Below are 19463 nucleotides of genomic sequence, written 5' to 3'. Positions count from 1 at the left end.
GTCTCACTCTGTTGCCCAGGCTGGAGTGCAATGGTGCGATCTCGGCTCACTGCAACCTTCACCTCCAGGGTTCAGGTGATTCTCCTGCCTCAGCCTCCTGAGGAACTGAGATTACAGGAGCCCACCACGCCCAGCTAATTTTTGTATTTTTAGTAGAGATGAGGTTTCACCATCTTGGCCAGGCTGGTCTCAAACTCCTGACCTTAAGTGATCCACCTGCCTCGGTCTCCCAAAGTGTTGGGATTACGGGCGTGAGCCACTGTACCCAGCCTGTGTATTTTTCTTACATAGGTAATACTTTAATTAAAAGATGTGTTGTTTGTTTTTAAAAGCTAGTCTCCTAATCAAAACCTGGTCTCACAGAATTGTAGGGACTAATCATAAATGGATTCAGAAAAATAAGATACTACAAAGCAAAGAATATCCACAGTATTATTTCATCTTCCTAAATGTAAACAATGCTTATCTCTGGATTTTAGATGACATTTATTTTCTTTTTACTTTATTTATTGTTTCATTTTTCTACAATGATCACACGTTACCTGTCATAGTTGTTTCTTAAAATAAAATTTGGTTATGATAAGTTAAGATAATGAGAAGAGGGTTGGCACTCAAATGCTTTAGCTCACTATGTCCAAAGCAAGCCCTGGGTGGGGCTCTGTTGCTGCCCTTGTCTCTACTGGATTCCTGGAAGTTGGAAATGGGTGAAGAAACAGGGGATGTGGTACAAACACAAAAGGTCATCTATACATCTATAAGCTCAAGGTCATCTATACAGAACAAACTTGGAAACTATAGGGAGAGTCAAAGCTTTCTTGATCCTGGCTGGGACACCTAGACCTACAACCCCACTAAGACCCTCTGCTTCACTCCTAATCCATGTGTCAGTATCTACCACCTTGATTGACTTTTAAGTTTCCCCTTCACCGGGTTTACCTTTGCTAAATGAGATGTTTTAATGTACCCCAATGCTGCATTTCTCCTGTTCTCCCTGTCTATGGTGATGCCACTCACACTTTCCATACAGCAGCTGTTCTGCATCCTCCTAGCCTATTAGGGTGACGGTCCCAGCTGGATGATGGGCTCCTCTCCCACTCATCAGAAAACATGCTATGTCATTTAATAAGCCTGATTTTCCCATCTATGAATCAGAGGATAGGAAGAACTGAGTTGTGAATGATTTTCCTTTCCTATGGAGCTCCAGAGGAACATCCTATACGTCCCACAAATCTAAAAGAGGAAAAACTGGGCAGTTGTATTTTCTCTTTGGTACCATAAGCTTCCTTACAACACAAGTAAGTCCAACTTGTGAAAAGAATCATCTCCATAACTGCTCTATTAACTAGCTTATGTTTATTGAGCCCTTTTGTTTTGTTTTGTTCTTGAGACGGAGTTTCACTCTTGTCGCCCAGGCTGGAGTGCAATGGTGCAATCTTGGCTCACTGCAACCTCCACCTCCTGGGTTCAAGCGATTCTCCTGCCTCAGCCTCCCAAGTGTCTGGGATTACAGGTGCCCGCCACCACACCCACCTAATTTTTGTATTTTTAGTAGAGACAGGGTTTCACCATGTTGGTCAGGCTGGTCTTGAACTCGTGACCTCAGGTAATCCACCCGCCTCAGCCTCCCAAAGTGCTGGGATTACAGGCATGAGCCACCACACCCCGCCGATCACTTATGTTTTATCACATCTAATCTTCAGGGTCTAGTCCTCCCCTAGGCCCTATAAAATAGATTCTACTCATTCATTCAACAAGTATATATTGTACTCTTATTACGTGTCAGGAACTATTCTAAGTGCTGGAGATGTGCGAGTCAACAGAAAACAATGTTCCTGACTTCATGGAGCTTACAGTCTGGTGAGAAGACACATACAAAACAAACATAAAACTGAAATTGTCCCAAGAACTAAGATGGAGAGGCATCTGGTGCTGAGAATGGGCAGTCAAGCAAAACTGTGGAAATAAGGTTTGAGGTGAGCTCTAAGAAATAAGTAGAAGCTAACTAGACAGCTAAAGAGCAGACAAAGGAAATAGCTTGTACCAAGGCCCTGGGGCTAGACAGAGGTCTAAGTATAAGCAAATCAAAGATCAGTGTGGCAGTGGTCAGGGAAGAAGGTGGTATCAATTCTATCCCAGGTCTGCCTGATATCCAATACTCCAGAGCCAGAGTTCCTAACCATTTCAACCTCTCCTGCAGAGGTCTAGCCCCAGTCACAGAAGCTGAAAGTCCACAGCTGACGTGCAGTGTAGAGAAAGCTTTAAAGACATAGGGTAGGGGTGTTGCGTGCGATTTTCCTAAGGAAGCCTTCCAGGAAACGAATGCAACCTTGAAGACCTGCAGGCATTGGCCGACAAGAGCTAGAAGACCTCCCTTAGATCCTTAACACGAAATGTAGGCTTGACGCAGAAGCCTCTCTTCTTATCCCAAAGCGGACAGGTGAGAGAAATGATGTGACAGGAATAAACGAACTACAACCCCGCCCCCGCCGTTCCTGCCCCACCACTGCGGCGGCGCGCGCTACGTTCCGGAAGCGGAAATGGACGAGAGGTCAGGGTAGGTTTTTCAAGATGTCGGCCCTCAAGGCTCTGGTGTCCGGCTGTGGGCGGCTTCTCCGTGGGCTACTAGCGGGCCCGGCAGCGACCAGCTGGTCTCGGCTTCCAGCTCGCGGGTTCAGGGAAGGTGAGTCATGCGTCCCAGCAACCTCCTGAAATTGAGAAGAGCGGCAGAGACTGCTTCCGCCAGCCCCGGTACGCCGCTTCCTCCGTTTCCTTCGTGCGATTCTGAAACTTTGGCGGTACCGGCTCCCCCGGCGTGCTTAAAAGCCCCTTCCAGACCCTGGTGCCTTATCTTGATCTCCTGCCCCTGTGAGTATCCTCACGAGGCGGAGGAAGACGAAGAGAAAAGCCTGCTTACTTAGCAGGAGCAGAAAAGAAACCTGTCCCAGGGCTCACAAAAGTTTTCGGAAAGGGTTTGCATGTTAATTCTTCTTCCGTGTTCTCCGAATCGCAGTCTCTTTTATTAAGAGGCTCTGGATCACGAAGGAAGGCCATCTGGGTACCCTCCCAGAGCCTCCCTTTCCACTTTCTTTTCCAAAATGCTGTGATCTGATGGCGGCTTTCTCTGCCCGGGCCGCTAGTCTCCCTGAGAGGGGGAGGCCACAGTGGAAAGGCCATTGAATAGCTGGACATAGGCAAATGCAGGATGGTAGTTCAGCTTTTCATTACTCTTAATCTGGGAAAGCGACCTGATTCGAGCATCAACTGAGAGTTTACTGAATGCCAAGTGCTATGCTTCAAGCTGTGAAGGAATTCTGGAGACAGAAAATACAGCCCTTTTTCTGAAAAGCTTTGGTTCTAATGAGATTATGTATATACACACTCCAATAAATGCAAGTTAGCCTTTTACGTGACGAAGTACAGGGAGACTCAGTTACTGGAAACAGCAAACCCAGTTGGAAGTTTTCATAAAGAGGATGTGTCTTGAGCAGGCTCACAAAAGGATGGAATCTGGCGGAGAGTGAAACGGTCTTTTAGGACATAGCCTTCCTTTGTGTACTGCTGGAAGCAGGAAAGGATGAGTGATGTGCAAAAGAAGAGATGTGGGGTTTTTTGAGGATCTGGCATAGTATTGGGCGGCATATCCTTTAACGAAAGCTGAGAAATATCCAGTGGAAAAGAGTGACCATTGTTGTCAGAGGGAGCAGAAAAGTCTAAAAAGAACAGCCTAATGAAGGGGCCATTGGATTTATCTCAGAAGAGGTCTCTTTGTAGCTTTCAAAAAGCAATTTCAATAGAGTGGCAAACAAGGAATCCAGCTTTGGAGAAATGAAAGAGATAGTTGATGAAGAAATGGAAATAGCAGGTATGTTGGAAGAATTTAGCCCGTAAGGGAAGTGGAGCATTTGCTAGAAAAAAAAGTCTGGGCTGGGCGCGGTGGCTCACGCTTGTAATCCCAGCAGCTTGGGAGGCCGAGGCGGGCGGATCACGAGGTCAGGAGATCGAGACCACGATGAAACCCCATCTCTACTAAAAATACAAAAAATTAGCCGGGCGTGGTGGCGGGCGCCTGTAGTCCCAGCTACTTGGAGAGGCTGAGGCAGGAGAATGGCGTGAATCCGGGAGGCGGAGCTTGCAGTGAGCCGAGATTGCGCCACTGCACTCCAGCCTGGGCGACAGAGCGAGACTCCGTCTCGAAAAAAAAAGGTCTGGATATTGCCTGATTAACTTATCCATTAGTAGACCCATTAATAAAGACACTAAAGAAATCATGCAGATGATAGAGAGCACTTGGGTGTTTCATTTGTTCCCATGCTGCAAAATAGGCATATCTCCATACCATTTTGGGGAGTCTACCAAGTGTCAAACGCTATTGGCTACAATTTGCATATTCTTATGAAATTCAAAGTTGAGGCAGACTTTGCTATGCTTCCAGAAAAAAAAGGCAAGAGGAATCGTTTTGTTTTAACAACAAATATTTGAAGTTAGACTTAAAGAATTTTTTCCGTTGGACAGTTTGTGAAATGATGGACTGAAAGCCAGGTACAGTGGTACATATCCTTAATCCCAGCACTTTGGGAGGCCAAGGTGGGAGGATCACTTGGGCCCAGAAATTGGAGTCTAACCTGGGCGACGTAGTGAGAACCCCCACCTCTTTAAAAAAAGGAAAAAAGGGTGGACTGTAAATCAAATGGGTCTCTGAAGTCCTTCATCTAAATGTTAGGTTGCATTAATGTGATTCTAAATGAAGGCACTACCATATTCTATATTCTTAAGAATCGCCTGTCTTCAAAGCTTGTAAATGAAAACGTTTTCTTTTGCTATTCTATCCATTATTTGTAAGGCATAAATTATTATACATATAGCTAATTTTGACTAGTCTCAGCTGGTATATGTGACACCCAAACAATATTGTACACCTAGAATTTAAAGTTGTAGGAAAGAAGCTGGTTCTCTTGCTGAAAATATTCAAGCATCCTACTTTTCAAAGTATCAGATAATAATACATAATTTTAGTCAGCTCATGAGGACTGAGCACCAATTTTCCTGTCTATGAAGACTTTCAGCCTAAAACAGTGATTTTCAACCGGGGGGCAATTTTGTCCCCCAGCAACAATTGGCCATGTCTGCAGACATTTTTGGTTGTCACAACTGGTACTACTGGCATCTGGGGGGTAGAGGCGAGGGGTGCTGCTAAACATAATGCACAAGTCAGTTCCCCACAACTAAGAACCATCTGGCCCAAAATGGCAGTCCTGCTGCTGTTGAGAAAGCCTGGTTTAAAGTTTGACCAGAGAGATACACAAAGCCAAAAAAAGATTATTATGGAAAAAGCAAGACTGAAGGAGGACGAAAATAGAAATTGTGACTTACTGTGCCTGCTTCAAATACTGTGCTAGGTTTTCCGCATACATTTATTCAGTCTTCTCAAAAACACCTTAAAGGTGGATATTAACTGTCCTCATTTTTATAAATGAGGAAATGCAGTTCCAAGGGGTTTAATAGCTTGCCCAGCATCACATGTCTAATAAGTGATGGAGTTGGAAGTAGAGCCAGCCCTCTTCCCTCTCCACCAGTAACATCATCTTGGTATTCCATGGCAGGGCCTCCCTTATTGTTCCCTCCTTCCCTGAAAGCTCTTAGCAGTTAACTTGCCAAAGACCATTTAGTGCCTTTATGGTTGGCACTGCCAGATTTAGCAAAGACTGTGTTGGATCTCATTCCTCCCTTATCCCTCTTAGAGCCCTTGTGAAGGAAATGTATTTAAAATAAAAAAACAAACATTATTATATAAATTAGGACATGATCTGTCAGACACTTAGAGAAAGGTATATTGAAGTGAGTAAAGGCCAAAGGGAATTTGCTTCATCTCTTTCACAGTCAGTTAAGAAGGCCTTCTGGAAGACCTAACATTTCAGACAAGGATATGCCTGGCAGGTTGGGCAGTCCCATATAAAAGCTTTGAGAGAGGAGTGAGTTGGAGTCTTTTAAGAATTCAGGGGACACAGTCCAGAGTAACCTGCTAGTGGGAAGAAATTTTTGTGCAGCAGTAAGATGACTCATTCTGAAGCATAGGGCAGAGGGACGTTCCCTCAGGGGTCCAAGAGAAAGAAAAGGGGGAGGTGATGAGGGAACCAGAAACTTTAATGGTAGAGTTAAAGATGAACTGGAGGAAGCAGGGCTTTGAGGCAGGAAGGTGTTTGCGAAAAGTTGTCAGTGGCCAGAAATGCAAGCACACATCCTAAACATGGCACTCCTCTCCCTGACCCTACATAAGACTATTAGGGCCACTGCCCAGCCATCAGTTACTCCAGTCTTTCCTACTTTGCTTCGGCCCTGGTTTCTACAGATCCTCTCCAAGAGGGACCTTGGTCTCTGGGCACTTCAGCAGTGCCCTGCACTCCTCATCTTTTTTCACTTCCTCTTTTACTAAGCAGTTGGGTCCTTACACAGCTGCAGTTCACTGTGTCTGTTCATGTGGCCATCAAGGTTTTTTGCATTTTCCGTGTTTGTTGTTGTTGTTTAAGAGACAAGGTCTTGCTGTGTTGCCCAGGCTGGCCTCTAACTCCTTAGCTCAGGTGATCCTCCTGAGTAGCTGAAACTATAGGTGTCACCCCGTCTCCTCCTTTTGCGTTCACTGCAATCTCACCGCAATGCCATTTGTTCCACACTATTATAATTCAGTTATCTTGGACTCCATCCTAGGCAAGTATTTACTGAAGTACTCAAAGGACCTCTTTACGAGGCATGGACTTTATTATAGTCAAGTTCCCATACAGAGTTTAGTTCTTTTCCTCCTCTAGGGCAAAGACTGTGGCTCCTATTCTACTGTAATTCTCCACAGTAGGTAGAATGAAGCTGTATAGTCCATAAGTGCCCAGCAAATGTGTTGCCTCATTGGGGACAGATTATTTCATGTGTATGAGAAGTGCTTATCTGGAAAGATTTTGGCCCTTAGTTCTAGTTTAGAAAACTGCTTCATCTCTTCCCTTAGCTTACTTGATACTGCCATATCTCAGAACACAAGGGTGATTCCATCTTTTTCTAAACAAGTTTTCTGTTAGTGCCTAAATCTCTCAGTCCAGCTTTTCTTAGCCACCCCCACTTCTCTTGAATAGGGAGGTAGCCAGCAACAAAATGGATCAGGTTTTGTTTGGTTTTGACACGTTTTTGTATGCACGCTGTAAATCAATACTATTTTGATTCCGATCTCCTCTTTCCAGAGGCTTAAAATCTACTAAGGGCCTCAAGGACCAGGCTCCAACAGGGCCTTCTCACCCTGCACTAAGACACCACCCTGATCGATGTCAGTTCAATGTGAGTTCTCAGGTCATTCCTTCTGGTTTGACAAATTGTCTCTGTTAGATAAGCATCTGCCTATTGTTTTACCCACTGGCTTCTAGTAAGATGATTCGCTGGCTCACAGTTGCTGTGTGGAGGGGGAGCTTGTGAGCAGTGGAGCTTGCCATGGGTTTTGATCTGTTTTCCAGGGGCCAGTGGGATGACTTCAGGATTTGGTGCTTTGCCGGGAGTGATGTGTGTTTTGTTAGACTTGTTTACCTCATGGTTAGGACCCAAGTGCCTCCACCAAGCAGGGAACCACATGTTTATCCACTTGTGTTTCAGGGCATTATTCTTCTGCTGACTCCAGTGGTAGCAGAACGTGTCTCTCCTTTTGTTTCCTTTGAGGATTCTTAGAAACTTCCCCCCTACTTGTTACTCAGATTAGGTTGTCTCTCAACTTGGTTATTGCAAATTTGCAAAGTTGCAGGGTGCCTGGAACCCCTACTGGACTGGGGATGTGCCCTCCTCCTGCCTCCCTTCATTTCTCCCCATCCTCCGTTTGTAGGTTGATTCTGCAGATTGACGTATTGCAGTGACCTTCCCTCTGCAGCTGTGCTGGCTTCCAGACTGAGGACGACGTTGAGTCTCACCCAAATCCCATTCTTGGGTTGGTCTGTGTTCTGTACAAGTAGATCTGTGTGTGGGGTGACGCATTTTCTTTTACATGGAAAAACCTAGGTTGTCTTTGAATTGATTAGTAACTACAGTGTTCTCTGGAGAAAGCCTCCAGGGCTTTTCTAGCCACTGTTATTCCTTTGTATGTCTGGAGTTGGACACTGAGAGGCTCTCAGGTTGGTTGTTTTGGAGCAGTGAGTCTTTATGAATGGGTTGCCCAGAAGACAAATGAGGGACAATTCCAAGCAGTCTGTGTCTAATTAGCTGTTGGTCACAGAGCTCAGTGATCACAGATGCTGCCATGGGTCTCTGGTTGGGTTACAATTGCCTTTTTCCTTAGATGGTCCCTTCTCTTTTCATTGGTGTTTGTTTCTTTGAGATGGGGTCTCGCTCTGTCCCTCAGGCTGGAATGCGGTGGCATGATCATGGCTCGCTGCAGCCTCAACCTCCTGGGCTCAAGCAGTCCTCCCACCTCACCTTCCCAAGTAGCTAGGATTACAAGTGCATGCCACCATGCCTGGCTAATTTTAGTGATTTTTGTAGGATTTTGCCACATTGCGCAGGCTGGTCTCTTAACTCCTGAGCTCAAGTATTTCTTCCCGCCTCAGCCTCCCAAAGTGCTGGGATTACAGGCGTGAGCCACTGTACCCAGTCTGGCTTCTATCTTTCTAAAGAAACTGTGTCAACACGGGAGTATCTCCAAGAACTATTTGATTATATTAGCTGAATGTGGGCTATTGGCTCATTCTGCATCTTGGTTAGGTAAGATAGGAAATGTATTCAGCTTGACAGATGTGTGCAACTGATTGTCTTGCCATCAGATTCTCTTCTGACTGCCTCACCTAGATAGGCAAAGCACTGAGGGTGCCCCTCTCTGTTTGGAATGGCAATACTTGAAATTCTTCTTGGACTCAATATCTTCATGCTCCTTATTCCTACCTCATCCATCAACACTCTCCAGTATAGATAATAAAATGCAACCCTGCAGGGAGAAGAGGATTTCACTCAAGACTCTCAGGATGTGTTCTAGGAGTGAACTTGTCTTTTTGCTCATTCACTGGGGTGCCACTGGAATAATGTTAGTTCAGTGCTATATCTTACATTGTAAACTCTTCAGAGCAGAAACCATTCTTATCTGATTCTCTTTGTGCAGGAACACACACCGCCTGCATACTTTTGAAGGTCTTTTAGATACCACTACCCCACCCTCTTTTATTGCTAGCCACTGTAGGACAGGATCTGACCAATTCCTTTGGATAGAACCAAGATAAATATTTGCATAGAAAGGCAAAAACAATGCGAAACTCCTTAATCCCATACCAGAGAGGTGATGCTACCTGGGCATCCTGGGCTTGCCCCCACCCCACCTCAAGGGCATAGAGCCTTGGCACTAGTGGGGTGAACCCTGCGTGCTTTCTGTTCCAGGTGGAGACCATGAGAGAGTACAGACGGAAGGCTGCTTTTTTCCAAATGTGTAGAATTTGAGCTGTTATTTGAAACTCTCTGTTCCTTATTAAATGGCTGACCTAATTTTTCCCCCTTTATCTCTGTAGTGGTGGAGATCCAAGAAGGGAAGACAACTATAGTAAGTATCATTGAGTTGGCCATGTATAACCTCTTTAACATTTGGAGCTGCCTGGCCGCTCCTCTGAGGGAGGGAGGGGCCCAAACTGGACGCCCAGCTCCAGGATCAGCTCCCTCAGTGACCATAAATCCCACAGCCTACTATTTTTCAAGCTGTGAGCTATAGTGTGGTTAATCAGGAACAGTTGCTGTGCCTGGGCTGAGGTATCTGCTATTTGATTAAAGTGGCCTTTTGTGTAGCAAGGTCTCAGAGGCCTTTGCTGATAAGCTCTTTGGCGGATGTTGAATCAGTTTCCCAAAGGGGAAACTAAGGCATTGTTGCATGCCTAGAGAGCCAGAGTAAGTTGACCCAGAGCCAAGAGCCTGGACCTCAATTCCTTTCTTTTCTGGCTAGAATGACTAAACTGCTCCTTAAATGATGCATTTAAAAAGTGACATTCTCCCGGCCCTGGCCTCACTAGCTGGCGCCCTGGCTTGTCTGTTGGTAAGAAAGTTGGAACAATACTTCATCTACCCACTCCCCGCTTTCCCTCCCTGGGCCCATCCCACCTCCCTTCCTTGGGGAGTCATGGGGCCTAGATTATCCTATAATCCTTAAAAGACAACAACATTGTTTTCACATGGTCTTCTATGCCTCCAAGAAATCCTCAGTCACTGCACAGAGCTCCTAGAGGCCCCTGTAACTTCCGTGTCAACCAGAGATTTAACCCTTTAGGTAGCCAGCCAAGCTCAATCCTCCCCAAGGCAGTCTTATTCCCAGGACAAGTCCATTGGGTCTCCCCCTAGAATGCTCCCTCTGCCTTTCCACTACTTAACCTCAAAACAGTTCTTTTTAGGGGACCCTCCCCAATCCCCTTAGGGTACCTTTTAGGCTCCTTGATTCAAAGCCAAAACAAGCATTCACTCTATAAACTCCATGCTGGAGGAGAGAAATACATCTGACTTTTGAGTATATAGAGCGTTTTTCGTGTGGGGCATGAGTCTGCTGTTTGTAGAATAGATGTGGAGGCATTGTGGCCTATGAGAGCCCTCAGGGGAGGAAAGAGCCCATCCATGCCTTTAGCGGCATGGCCATGGCTGACTGGATATTATTCTCTCCCCTATGAAATAAGATCAGACACCTACCTCACTAGATTCTGGAGGTTAAGTGAACTAATATATGTGAACCATTCTTAGCACTGAGCCACACATATAATGGGGAGTCAATAAATGTCAGCTCGCCCCACCCCCCAACCCCCAACCCACTGCAACCTGCTTCCCAAGGCCTACCATGTACTTGCGAATTTTCTCTAACATCTCAGTTTCTGGCATAGTTGTGATTGCCATGGCAGAAGGAGGGTAGCAGTGCTCTGCACAGCCAAGTAGTACTTCCAGCCCCTTTCCCCTGTGTCACTTCTCCCCCAGGAGACAGTGTTGCTTCCCTCCCAAAGCCTCTCAGACCCGTCCCAGCCTCACTCTCATAACCCACAGCCTCAGTCAGCCAGGCTTTCTAAACTCCCCTCTTGCAATTGGAGCTAATTCCCAGATCGTTGGTTTATTGCGCTTAGTAATTCCAAGGCTGTATCACAGGATACAGCAGCGATAGGGAGGTCATTTCACACTTGGCCTCAGCAGGGTTTAAAAGGTGGCATCCAAAATGATAAAAGCAAGGAGCATGACAGGGAAATGTATCCTCCCATCTGTATCGTGTTGGTTTTTTCTTTCTTTCTTTTGTAAAGAGAGAAGGAGTGCATGCATATCTGCTTATATGGCACAGCCCGGGTTTTTTCAGCCTTGCTATTCCTGGCATTTGGGGCTGAGTAATTCTTTGTTGTGAGGGCTGTCCTGTGCATTGGAGGATGGTTAGAACATCCCTGCTAGATGCAGTAGCACTCCCTCCCCCAGTCATGACAATTAAAAATGTCTCCAGACATTGCCACATGTCCCCTGGGGAGCAAAATCACCTCTGGTTGAGACCCATTGGCATAGCCTTAGCTCTGTAAGATAAAGCTAGGAACTGCAGTTTCCCGCTAGGAGGACATGTGGGATGGGAGGGAGGCTTTCTTTGGACTCTATATCCCTGTGCCACTTAAAACTTTTTACCATGTGCATGTATTACTCTCCCCCAAAAGCCAGGGAGGGGAAAAAGTCTAGTGTTCTGGTGCCTTTGTTTTCTCTTTTGAGGAAGGAAAGGTAGCATTCAATTGATGCAGCAGACCCCTCTCTCCCTCTTGCCACTGATACTAAGTTCAGATGGTTTCCATTACCCCTGTAGGCCACCAAACCACATCCCTGTAGCTATCTCAAGGCCTAGCATACAGTAACTACAGAATAAACACCACAGTTCAGGCAGAGAAACCTCTTAGCTACTCCCACAAGAACCCCCAAGGTAAACTTTCACCAGCATTCCCATCATTTTGGGGTTTGTGCAAAGATAATGTGGCTCCACGCAGGCCCTGTCTTTCACACTGGCTCACTTTCTCTGTCTCCTAGGTTGAAGGCCGTATCACAGCGACTCCCAAGGAGAGTCCAAATCCTCCTAACCCCTCTGGCCAGTGCCCCATCTGCCGTTGGAACCTGAAGCACAAGTATAACTATGACGTGAGTCTGGGTACAGAGACACTCGGTTCTGTGTGTCATGAAGTTCTCAGATTCCCTGGTTAACTGGAGCAGCATGCCCCCGCTGTAGCTACTGCTGCATTTCATGGAACCACCAGAGATGGGAGCATTTTGTCCGGTTGTTCTCAACCCCGGCTGCACATTGGAATCACCTGGGGAGCTTTAAAAAATAATGATGCATGGGCTCCACCAGGTCCTCCGAAGCCACTTCATAGATGTGGTCTCATTCACCACAGCTCTCCCTCTGAAGAAGACCCATCACCATCTTCGGTAGCCTAGGAGACTGAGGTCACGGTGCGGAATCAGCCTGCGGGGTGGGGCCTGAGCATTTTTTCAGTGCTCTCCCGTGGTTCTAATGTGCAGCCAGGGTTGAGAGCCACTGATTGAATTTGTGGTCTGGTTGTGCCTCAGACCACTAGGGCCCTTAACTCAGCTCGCAGGGGTTGTACTCTTGTGGGATGGAATCATGATCTGGGTTTGGCTTTGCTCTTTTATGATGACGGTGTATTTGAACAGGCTCTTGGTTCTCACTGTGATCTGGGAACACATTACCTTGTCGTTCTGTATTGGAGCTATAAAGATACCTGATTACTCAAGCTCTTCTAGTGCAGTCGTTTCCAGGGAAGAAAGACAGTAGTGAATAATAACAAGAGCAAACATTGAGTGCATACTCTATCGGGCACTGAGTACTTACCTGTTTTAATTCACTTAGTTTTCACAATAACCCTATGAAATAGGTACTAGTTTCATCCTCATTTTACAGATGAGGAAATTTGAGACATGGAGACGTTTGTGAACTTGCCTCAGATCCCCCAGCCAGTATCAGAGCTGGGATACAAACTCCAGGGACGAAAGCCCAGGCAGAGCCCGTGCTTCTAATGACTACACAACCTCCTCCCCAGAGATGGGGAGGGCGTGGGACTAAGGACACAGCCCCGGAGAAATTCTTACTTGTTCTTCAGAGCTCTCACTGGTGACATGAAGCACCCTATTTTTGGGTTTCAGGTGATTCAGGCTCTGGGCCAGTTTGACCTGCAGGTTGTCCCTGTGCCCCTTTGTGGAATAGGATGACTAAAGGCAGAGATCCTGGTCAGGTGATAAGAGCAGGAGAAGCCACATGCCCGTGGGATCTGAACAGAGTGACCCAACTAATCTCATGGGCTGGAAGCCTTGGCTTGAGGCCACCCTGAGGGGTGGGGGGGTTCTTTCTGTCCTGGGGCCCTTCTCCTGATGGCCGCCTGGAGTAACAGAAAGCAAGCACACAGGCAAGGGGCAGTGTTCCCAGCCGCTCACCATGCGCAAGTTAGTGGGGTTGTGGGCATCCTTGGAACCTCAGCTGCTGATAGAAAAGCAAACCCCATACCCGCCCAACCATGGTAGGGCACTCTTCCTACCAGCCTTTTCCAGGAAACATACTTGGCTCTCTCCAGCAGAAGAAATCTAATCCCGTCTGAGGTAAAGGCTAAAGCTGTTTTTCCTTTTACCCTTTTCCACTCAGAGCACCATTAACCTGAGCTGCACAAAGCTGTTAGCTTGCTTGGCAGCCTGCGGTGGAGGGCTGGGGCCTCCAGCCCAGTTGATTAGCCCTGGATTAATACAATCCAAGTTCTTTTCATCAGATTCTGAAAAGTACAGGGGTGGGAATTGAAGGCCTGGGTCCCTCAGGAACTGTCCAGTGATTAAAACAAATCTGCGGTTTTGCAGCAAGGCGCCTGCCAGGGCAGCAAGTTGGTTTGTAGAACTTGACTGCTAAGATTGGCATGCCAGGCCCTTGCAGGGAGGGGAATGGTGAGTTTTCTTTAACCCCTTAAACCATTCTATGACAGCGGGGTCTTGCTATGTTGCTCAGGCTGGTCTCGAACTGCTGGGCTCAAGCAGTCTGGGAATTACAACATTTTAGACCTGGCAGGGAGGTGGTCCCTTGTCTTGATTCTGGCTCTGTTTATCTGTTCCTTTGACCTGTCCCAAGCAGCCTGGTGGGCATGTGATGGTCCTAAGGAAGCCCAAGAATCCATTCAGATCTGGTCACAGGGGGCCTAGATCATGTGAGATTAAACTTCACAACCCTGGTTCCTTCCTCCTTGGCTTTTATGCCTTCCTTGCACTTCAGAGGGAATGGCAGGAGGTGGAGGGGCTGTTTGCATATACTCTGGCTTGTGGTATATAGACTTTAAGGTCTAAAATGTTACAGGTTTCTCCTCTTGTGTGGAAACATAGGGCATGTCTCCTAACCTTACCTGAGCAGACATTTTGTCCAAGAAAGATGCTTCAGGTACATAAAAGATTGGTGACGCTTCTTGAAGAGTTTCTGTTCTCTAACCTAGTCTATCAGAAGATGATCTCACGAGGCTGGGTGTAGGGGCACACACCTGCCACCCCAGAACTCTGGGAGGCCGAAGCGGGCAGATTGCTTGAGCCCAGGAGTTCAAGACCAGCCTGGGCAACATAGCAAGACCCCATCTCTACAAAAATTAGCCAGGCGTGGTGGCATGCACCTGTAGTCCCAGCTACTCAGGAGGCTGAGGTGGGAGGATCACTTGAGCAAGAAATTGGGAGGCAGAGATTGCAGTGACCCGAGATAGCACCACTGCACTCCAGCCTGGGCAACAGAGTGAGCCCTTGCCTCAAAAAAAAAAAAAAAAAATCTCATAGAGAAGCTGGGAGCTCTTGGGGTTGGTAATGGGGTACAGAAAATCTTACTAAGTTGAGATTAACCTTTGTTGGGTGAAGGTAGCAGACCCATGTGCACAGCTCTGTGTGGAGGAAGTGATCTCAGCCAGGTTCCCAGGAGACATCAGCCTCCCCTGTAGACCATGAAGCCCTAACTTCCCAGCATCAAAAGCAAGCCCAGCTGACCCTCATCCCCTATTTTCGGTTTCCACTAGGATGTTCTGCTGCTTAGCCAGTTCATCCGGCCTCATGGAGGCATGCTGCCCCGAAAGATCACAGGCCTATGCCGGGAAGAACACCGCAAGATCGAGGAGTGTGTGAAGATGGCCCACCGAGCAGGTAGAAGGCCCTGGGGACCAAGAGGGGCAGAGGGCTACAGGCACTGTCTCCCCACCCAGCTGCCCCATGTTTCAGCCCCTCCTGGAAGAAAAGTGGATATCCAGAGTGTTAATTATACTCACCACCCAATGCCAACCTTCCCGCTCCCTTGGCCTTTCCCTCTGGCCCCCTCGGAGCTGCAGAGGGAGCTGCAAAGACTATCCCCTCTTCCCCCCACTCAGGTCTATTACCAAATCACAGGCCTCGGCTTCCTGAAGGAGTTGTTCCGAAGAACAAACCCCAACTCAACCGGTAAGCAAGCCTGGGTGTGAACAACCTGAGCGTTCTGCGCTCAGGAAAGCTAGGGTGCACCTTGGCTGTCTGTTCCATTCCCTGCCAGCTTATGCATCCACCCCCATCAGTCCACCCCTGCTGCAGTCTTTGCTTCTTCTGTTGCCTTCTTTGCCAACCTCAGCCTCTTTCCTCCCCTGTAGGGCCCTTAGCAAAGGGGCAAGGAGGGTAGAGGCCTGCTGATTGGGCATTAGAATGTGCTAATCCCCTGTTTATGACATCACACTGGGTTGCTATGGGGATGTCAGTACTACTACAAACTTTCAGTATCCTAGCTCTCTCCAGTGCTGGGGTTATTAGAGGACAGGAGGCCTTAGAAATGGGAGGGCCTCCTGGGTTAGTGCCACTGAATACAGCTGTGCAGGTTGCACACTGGGCAACTTCAGGGCAACATCCATGTAGAGTAGGTCACAAATAGTGCTCCCCAGAGTTGTACAGTTAACAACCTACACAGCGCCATGTGGCAGCCCAGGAGGCCCTGAGTTCATATAGAGAAGGAAAGGATGGCCTGCAGCCCTTGGAATCACTTTGTCTGCCTTCTAGTCTAAGCAGGACCCTGTAGAGTGGAAGCAGATTCTTGTCTGACATTCAAGCAGCTGTCCCATTGCAAGTTCTCTTCTTCCCTCCTCTCTGGCATCAGCACACTCACAGAGTCTTAGATCTCTAGTATCCCCTTGTTGAGAGTAGAGCCAGGTCTGTAGAATTGATTTGAGGGGGGTTCTTCTTCTCCCCTACCAATGGCCCTTTCCTCCTGTCCAGCTGGTGGTTCCCAGACTGGAATGAGGAACATATTAGGTTGGTGCAGAAGTAATTGCAGTTTTTGTCCTTTTTTAATAGAATTGCTCTCTGTAAGGTATCAAAGATGACTGACGCAAAGCAAACACCTCAGCCCCCAGCAAACTTCCTAGGCTGATCCCCACCAGAACTCAGGCATGGAAGGTAGGGGGCTGCAGGGGGTGTGGGATGTGGGAATGCAGGGCTTCTTCCTGGTACCCTGCCTCTCTGTCCCTGGAGGCTAAGTCAGAGCTGGACCTTTACCAATACCATGCCAGCACCCTGGCTGTGTGCCCATCTCTACCTGCACCCCCCACATTGCTAGCTCAGCCATCTGCCAGCAGCTCTTGGGGAGTAGGACATGCTAACCTCTTCCTATGTCTCCTAACTATGCTATGGACCATTTGGGGGTTGAGCCCACCCCCTCTGGCTTTTTAAGAGACAGCAGCAGGCCTGAGGACACAATCCATCCTGCCTCAGGCCTTTGAAGCTAGGCCAGGCGCCCTCCCATACATCCGGCATCCTTTAACGTGACACAGGATTGATGATGTGTGGGGGCTTGTCGGTTGCAAAAGGCCACCCTGAGCGGGAGGGGGAGTTCAGGCTACGAAGGAAATGGATTCCCTTGCAGGGGAGTCTCGTTTAATGCTGCCATGCATGGGCCCAGGCTCTGCTGGGGCCTGGTGGAGCCATGCTTTGTCTGCTGCTGTGTCGCTCCTCCTGCTGCCCCTTCAGGAGAGGTAGGAAGGGGCTGGTTTAGGAAAGAGACTTGGTTCTTGCTAGAGCTGGGGTGTTCCCAAAGAGCTGGCTGGAGGCCACCCAGCCCACCCCCTGCCAGCTGGCCACTCCATGTGGCACAGGCATCAGGCCCAAGGCCAGCTAAAGCCCAGCTTCCCTCTCCAAGGCATGGGAGAAAGAATAGCTTTAGGGCAGTAGCTCTGGAGAACCTTTCTAGCTTTTCCTCTGCATCCCCAAATCTCAATGAGCACCCTTCTGGGGAGCCTGCTCCCATACCCCATCTCTTCATGTACCCCTCTGAAGCCTGGGAGAGGCCAGCAAAGGGGCCATCCCTGGTCCCTTCCGTTTACCTTACTCTTCTGTCACCCAGCACCAGCGACCATAGAAAAAGCAGTCCCCTCACACCTGTAATCCCAGCACTTTGGGAGGCAGGTGGATCACTTGAGGTCAGGAGTTCAAGACCAGCCTGGCCAACAGGGGGAAACCACGTCTCTACTAAAAATACAAAAATTAGCCACGCGTTATGGCGGGCTCCTGTAATCCAAGCTACTCCAGAGGCTGAGGCAGGAGAATTGCTTAAACCCAGGAGGTGGAAGTTGCAGTGAGCCGAGATCGCGCCACTGCACTCCAGCTTGGGCGACAGAGCAAGACTTCGCCTCAAAAAAAAAAAGCAGTCCCTATAACTAGCCTCCTTCACAGTCATCACCCTGGCCGGGGCAGTGACAATTCCGGGAGACACGGAAGGCCCTCCCCTTCCTGCCCAGCACACACTTGGAGTGCAGGCCAGCACCTCCCGCAGCTTCCCCTCAACACAGGGCTGGCAGCAGAAGACGAAGGTCCAGCGGAGCTCGGTTGAACTGCATAAATCAGCAATCATTTTTTCCACTTCTTTTATCTAAGAGTTTTTAGCTAAGGTTATTGAGTTTTTAAATAATAAAGCTTTTTCTTTGACGGTCTCTAGAGACAGCTGGGTTGAGCCCCAACCTAGAATGGAGGCAGGGGAGGATTCCTGGCCTTTGTCATGGCTGAGCTTTCAGAATGAAGGATGGGCCTTTCTGGATAGGATCCAAGTTTTATTCTGGACAGAGTAAAACCCAATCCCAGCCGGCATGAGCCACTTTTCTGGGAACTATCAGGGCCCTGGCCATCCCCAAAGGAGGCCAAAGGTCCATGGGCGGCAGCCATCTTTCCCCACCCCCCTCCTATTTACAGGAAGCTTCCTAGGCTAGGGCTGTGCCCACGGGCCCTTACCCCTTGATTCCCATCACAGGTTGGGTGAGGGGCAGGGGTCTTACACCAGTTGTGGTACCCTGGGGAGTTCCCTGAAGGCTGGGGTAGCTGAGTGAGCCAAATGGGGAAGAGTAATGGGTTCCTCCAGGCCCTTATATCAGCTCTTCTCACCCCATGGCTGAGGCCAGAGAGGAATGATCTGCTCTTCAGGCAGCCTCTTCTCCGCCTTTTGCTCAGCAAACACACACCAACATTGACAGTTATAAAGATCAAGGGAGCTCGTGGCCCTGGGCTGCCTGACCCTGGCCACACAGGCTTGCGGCAGCAAGAGCCCAGCCCATCTGTTTACAGGACGCTCAGCAGTTACTCCCAGGAAAATCCCTGCACTTCAGGAAAGGGAAACTGGTGAAAGGATTTGCTTGCCCAACCGTGGCCTGGCCTGAGGAGGTAGTGCTCCACTCTCCCAGTTCCAGCTTGGGGCCCCCAGCCCTCACAGGCACCTCTTTGTTCTCCCTCCACAGGTACCTGACGCGCTGGGCTCCTGGCTCCGTCAAGCCTATCTACAAAAAAGGCCCCCGCTGGAACAGGGTGCGCATGCCTGTGGGGTCACCCCTCCTGAGGGACAATGTCTGCTACTCAAGAACACCTTGGAAGCTGTATCACTGACAGAGAGCAGTGCTTCCAGAGTTCCTCCTGTACCTGTGCTGGGGAGTGGGAGGCCCACTCACAAGCCCTCGGCCACAACTATACTCCTGTCCCACCCCACCATGATGGCCTGGTCCCTCTGACATGGATGGACAGGGGACAGTGGGACTAACTTCAGTACCCTTGGCCTGAGCAGTAGCAATGCTGGGAGCTAGAGGCAGGCAGGGCACTTGGGTCCCTTGCCAGCTGCTGTGGGGCTTAGGCCATGCTCAGTGCTGGGGACAGGAGTTTTGCCCAATGCAGTGTCATAAACTGGGTTCGTGGGCTTACCCAGTGAGTGTGTGCTCACTGCTTGGGAAGTGCAGGGGGTCCTGGGCACATTTCCAGCTGGGTGCTGAGCATTGAGTCACTGATCTCTTGTGATGGGGCCAATGAGTCAATTGAAAGGAATTCATGGGCCAAACAGGTCCCATCCTCTTCATGACAGCTGTGAGCTCCTTACTGTGGGAGAGCTGCAAGGAGCCAAGGTGGGCTACCTGACAAACTTGCCGCTCTCGTGTGAATCCAAGAAACTGCGTTCCTCAAAGGGGCCCTGGTTG

The 19463-nt window shown here is 48.6% G+C and overlaps 1 protein-coding gene across 6 annotated transcripts; it reads left to right on the top strand.

Annotated features, from left to right (window-relative positions):
• Nucleotides 1-2428: 2428 nt before the first annotated feature.
• On the top strand, nucleotides 2429-19348 carry MRPS18A (mitochondrial ribosomal protein S18A). Of its 6 annotated transcripts, XM_030796103.1 has the most exons (7): nucleotides 2429-2680; nucleotides 9510-9541; nucleotides 12013-12120; nucleotides 15024-15147; nucleotides 15369-15438; nucleotides 16315-16416; nucleotides 18741-18831. In XM_030796103.1, exons 1-6 carry the CDS (start codon nucleotides 2569-2571, stop codon nucleotides 16388-16390), a joined length of 522 nt encoding a protein of 173 aa, XP_030651963.1. In that variant the 5' UTR covers nucleotides 2429-2568; the 3' UTR covers nucleotides 16391-16416; nucleotides 18741-18831. The 6 variants fall into 6 exon arrangements, with proteins under 6 accessions (XP_030651963.1, XP_003266274.1, XP_012351822.1 ...); XM_003266226.3 differs by lacking the exon at nucleotides 16315-16416 and having other exon boundaries at nucleotides 18741-19348; XM_012496368.2 differs by lacking the exon at nucleotides 16315-16416 and having other exon boundaries at nucleotides 2542-2680; nucleotides 15024-15438; nucleotides 18741-19348.
• The last annotated feature ends 115 nt before the right edge of the window (nucleotides 19349-19463 follow it).

This window comes from Nomascus leucogenys, chromosome 17, assembly GCF_006542625.1.
Source record: "Nomascus leucogenys isolate Asia chromosome 17, Asia_NLE_v1, whole genome shotgun sequence".
Classification (NCBI taxonomy): Eukaryota; Metazoa; Chordata; class Mammalia; order Primates; family Hylobatidae; genus Nomascus; species Nomascus leucogenys.
The sequence above is the reverse complement of the archived record's forward strand: the minus strand, read 5'-3'. Positions and strand labels throughout refer to the sequence as shown.